The sequence below is a fragment of the Triticum dicoccoides genome, chromosome 4A, assembly GCF_002162155.2.
Source record: "Triticum dicoccoides isolate Atlit2015 ecotype Zavitan chromosome 4A, WEW_v2.0, whole genome shotgun sequence".
Classification (NCBI taxonomy): domain Eukaryota; kingdom Viridiplantae; phylum Streptophyta; class Magnoliopsida; order Poales; family Poaceae; genus Triticum; species Triticum dicoccoides.
Genome location: NC_041386.1, coordinates 7,900,108 through 7,901,872, shown reverse-complemented (window position 1 = coordinate 7,901,872; position 1,765 = coordinate 7,900,108). Strand labels below are relative to the sequence as shown.

The 1,765-nt window shown below is 49.3% G+C and overlaps 1 protein-coding gene across 1 annotated transcript in view; it reads left to right on the top strand.

Moving 5' to 3' along the window:
• Positions 1 to 390: 390 nt before the first annotated feature.
• LOC119284573 (probable pyridoxal 5'-phosphate synthase subunit PDX2) overlaps positions 391 to 1,765 on the top strand; it is a 3,201-nt gene continuing 1,826 nt past the window's right edge. Inside the window, exons 1-2 of the mRNA XM_037563703.1 lie at positions 391 to 693; positions 776 to 903. Of these exons, the coding sequence (XP_037419600.1) occupies positions 639 to 693; positions 776 to 903 (183 nt within the window). The 5' untranslated portion in view covers positions 391 to 638. The remainder of the gene's footprint in view (positions 694 to 775; positions 904 to 1,765) is intronic.

Sequence of the window (1,765 nt, the reverse complement as noted above, 5' to 3'; positions counted from 1 at the left end):
TTAATGATGGAGCTATCAGTTTTTTTAGTCTAGTTGTAGCTATCAGTCGTGAGCAGAATGTTGTCAGCTACGAGCTGATGAAAATTGGACGCACTACCCAAGAATAACGGTGTGGTTAATATCTAGTACCGACGAGATTCTAAAATTATGTGTTGCGGATCGAACTGATCCAGTTTAATAGTAATTAATAAATCTTCTTTTCTTGCAAAAATAAAAATAAAATTCGTGCGTTGCAGCCATAGGGGAGGCCGGAGGGGAAGGTGGAGGGACTTTTCAGCCCAATGAGCTAGTGAGGCAGATGTGTTTCGGCCCATGACGGTAACAACGGACGGCCGAGATTATCCCACCGACGTGCACGCACGGCTCTGCACCGATTGGCGGCCAGGACTGAGCGACTCCCACTGCCATTCTCCCCCACTCTCTCTCGGTGGAGCTGCATCTCCGTCAATCGGCGCGTGTGGTCGCCGGCTCGCCGCCGCCACGGCAGAGGACGCCTTCTCCCCCCGCCACCGCCCCTCCCATCGTCAATACCCGGCACCACCTACCTCTATCTCCAAGTCTCTGACCCCCACCACCACACATCCCGACCGATTCCGAAGGCAAGGGGAGAGAACAGGAGCTAGAGAGGCGGGGGGGCGATGGCGGTGGTCGGCGTTCTCGCCCTGCAGGGATCCTACAACGAGCACATGTCCGGTACGCCGAATCTCCTTCTCGCGTTTCTCGCGCGTGCCGGCGACGTGTTCTCTCGTGATTCCGTCGGGTTCTGTCTGGGCAGCGCTGAGGAGGATCGGGGTGAAGGGGGTGGAGGTGCGCAAGCCGGAGCAGCTGCAGGGCCTCGACTCGCTCATCATCCCCGGCGGCGAGAGCACCACCATGGCCAAGCTCGCCAACTACCACAACCTGGTAGGCCTTTTTGGTGTTTTCGTTTCTGCAGGATCATCAAACCTGAACTTCCATCTCTGTCGTGGCATATCGAGTACCTCAAAACTGGTTGGTAGACCTCCTGGAGTTTTGTTTCTGTCGTGGCATATCGAGTACTGCAAAATTGGTTGATAAACCCGTAAAGGCTCGGCGAAAGATGTCTGAAATGGGCTACCATGATACAAGATGATATTCGCTGGAGGGTGAGAAGCTAGATTCAGGTGATAGGATTATTTCTAAGTTATAGTTTGTCATAGGCGAAAATTGATTCAAGTGGATTAGTTTTCCACTTGTGGGCAATCAAGTGGATTAGTGAACTCCAATTTTTGGCATGTTCAGAGTGCTTAGTATGTCCATTTTGAACAACTCAACTTTGATCACACTGAACAAACACTCTCTGAATTGTTGTACTTTTCTCCTCTCTAAGAAACGAAATGCTTCCTTGGGCTGGACATAAGAAAACAGGACTGGATGGAAGGCAGATAATATTACTCTTCAATGGGTTGTACTGACTGCTGAGCATACATCTCAAAGGGCGCCGCATTTGATATTTCTGTAGTACTACCATATATTCTCGTAATTTTCTACAATTCCTCTGCTTAGTTCCGGACGGTGGCTGGGAGCTGCAGCAGAGCAACTTGCCACAAATGTAAATCATCACTGTGTTTTCTGCCTTGTTACTTATAAGGCACTAAAAATGTGAATGTCCTTTTTTCTCCATCTTCATTTATTGAGGATGAATTGTAGGCTTGTAGACCTGTGGTACAGTGCTGGCAAACTGCAAGCCAGTACATGTACTCTCTAAGGTTCTATAAATAGTTAGTCATGCAAGTGACCACTACAT